This window comes from Nansenia antarctica (genome assembly GCF_963989245.1).
Source record: "Nansenia antarctica genome assembly, chromosome: 14".
Taxonomy (NCBI): Eukaryota; Metazoa; Chordata; class Actinopteri; order Argentiniformes; family Microstomatidae; genus Nansenia; species Nansenia antarctica.
This window is the reverse complement of record NC_137684.1, coordinates 1,803,323-1,805,000: the sequence shown is the minus strand read 5'-3', so window position 1 is coordinate 1,805,000 and position 1,678 is coordinate 1,803,323. Positions and strand designations below refer to the sequence as shown.

General features: G+C 46.3%; 1 protein-coding gene across 1 annotated transcript in view; it reads right to left on the bottom strand.

Annotated features, from left to right (window-relative positions):
• duox (dual oxidase) overlaps window positions 1–1,678 on the bottom strand; it is a gene marked incomplete at both ends in the record, with an annotated part of 33,319 nt that extends 31,641 nt beyond the window's left edge. The window contains 5 exons of the mRNA XM_080545038.1: window positions 100–301; window positions 465–652; window positions 908–1,066; window positions 1,415–1,498; window positions 1,612–1,678. Of these exons, the coding sequence (XP_080401164.1) occupies window positions 100–301; window positions 465–652; window positions 908–1,066; window positions 1,415–1,498; window positions 1,612–1,678 (700 nt within the window). The remainder of the gene's footprint in view (window positions 1–99; window positions 302–464; window positions 653–907; window positions 1,067–1,414; window positions 1,499–1,611) is intronic.

The window sequence follows — 1,678 nt, the reverse complement described above, 5'->3', positions numbered from 1 at the left end:
CTTGAGTAGAATATCTTGTGACAAGTGCTTCATGTATAGTAAACAGTTTTTTGTTTGTTATTATGCTCAAGAGTAAGAGTGACTGTAAAAATGTCTCACCATACAGACCCTGAGGGCCGTGCTGTCCGGTTGCGGGGTCAGCGGCGCTCCACATGAGGTTACGACCCTCGCTCACTTTGGGCATGTTCCACTCAGACCCTGAGGTTAGGAGGCCAACCGAGAAGTTCCTCAAAGTGTCAGACCAGGAACTGGAAGGACCATAGATGGAGCTGCCGTCTATCCACGCTGTCACCAGGTTCACCTGCCACACACGTGACATAACAATAACACACATTTTATTTGTTTAGAAACTTATAGTTGATCGGGGGTTTGAACATGATCGGATGTTGTCTCGCGTATCAGGGATCTACTGTTGTACGACAGACTAACTGTGGGTCACAATGGCCTTAATTGGCCCGCAATACCTGTTTGCGAGGGTTATTTGGACTCTTGCTTGAGTCTTTGTCCCAGGGCCCTCTCTGGAATGGGAGGAGGACTTTGCCAGTGCTGCTGGGGTCAAAGACAGGATCTCCCTTTGGGATGGGGATATTCATGAACTCTGGGGGGCAGCCAGGCTGTCTGGATTCAAGGATCTCAAACATCAGGTGATGCCCTGCACAGACAGTCAGAGGAATGTGTTATTGTTGTTATATATATTGTTAATATTCACAACAACATCCTGACTCAGAGAGAGAGAGAGAGAGAGTATGGTAAATGGAAAGAGTAGAGCGATACTATACATCCGAGTTCCAATGTCAGTTTCTGAGAGCATCAGTGCTTGGTGGTAAGAAGCCACATTAAATGCCATGAACAGAGCCTACTTTTGTAGCCCTGTGGCCCCGCAGTGACGATGTTTATTACCACTTACCAAAAATCACAGAGAGTACACTCTGGTTGTGTGCAGAGGGCAGGCCTGAGGGACCTCGGCTGATCACGTCGCTGAGTCTGCGCGGGTTGGGCACCTCCTGGAGGGGCAGCAGCACTCCGTCAGAGTAGCGCGCGGGCGCCAGGCGCACCATCTCTGAACCTGCAGGCACAGAACTCTCCATCAAGCAACAACGCGAGAAATATGTGACGTTAGAATTATAAGGTTCTATCTCCATTTTTGTCAAAATTGAGTTTTTTACATAATCTGATCCATTAGGTGTTTATTAATGCCTGTGTGGTGTTATTTTTAAAATGTTGACATTTTTGAGTTAGTAATTAATAAAATACAAAGGTTCCATCTCACAAAACATAATAGAATGTAAAAACTTTGACGCTCAATATCTCTGAACTGCCCTAAACGGAGATAGAACCTTATCATTCTAAGCTCACGTCTGTAAAAGCGTTTCAAAGTTAGAGATTTAGACTTTTTGTTGTGCAAAAAACGTACCGACGGCTCCCCGACTGTGTTGTCCTAAGTTGTTGTACCAGCCGTCATACCGCTGCACCTCCCAGGGCACCCCGGCCTGCGAAGCTGTCCAGAGGGATTTTAGATGAGGACATGTCATGCATGCTCTTGCTCGAATATCACTAAATGTGACATTTGTCATTTAAATGTGGAATGACAGATCAGTAGGTGGAACTTACGTTCCGCGATCATTGCAAGTAGTCCCAGCACGGCAGCGGTACTCCAAATCCTTTTACGCAAATCCAT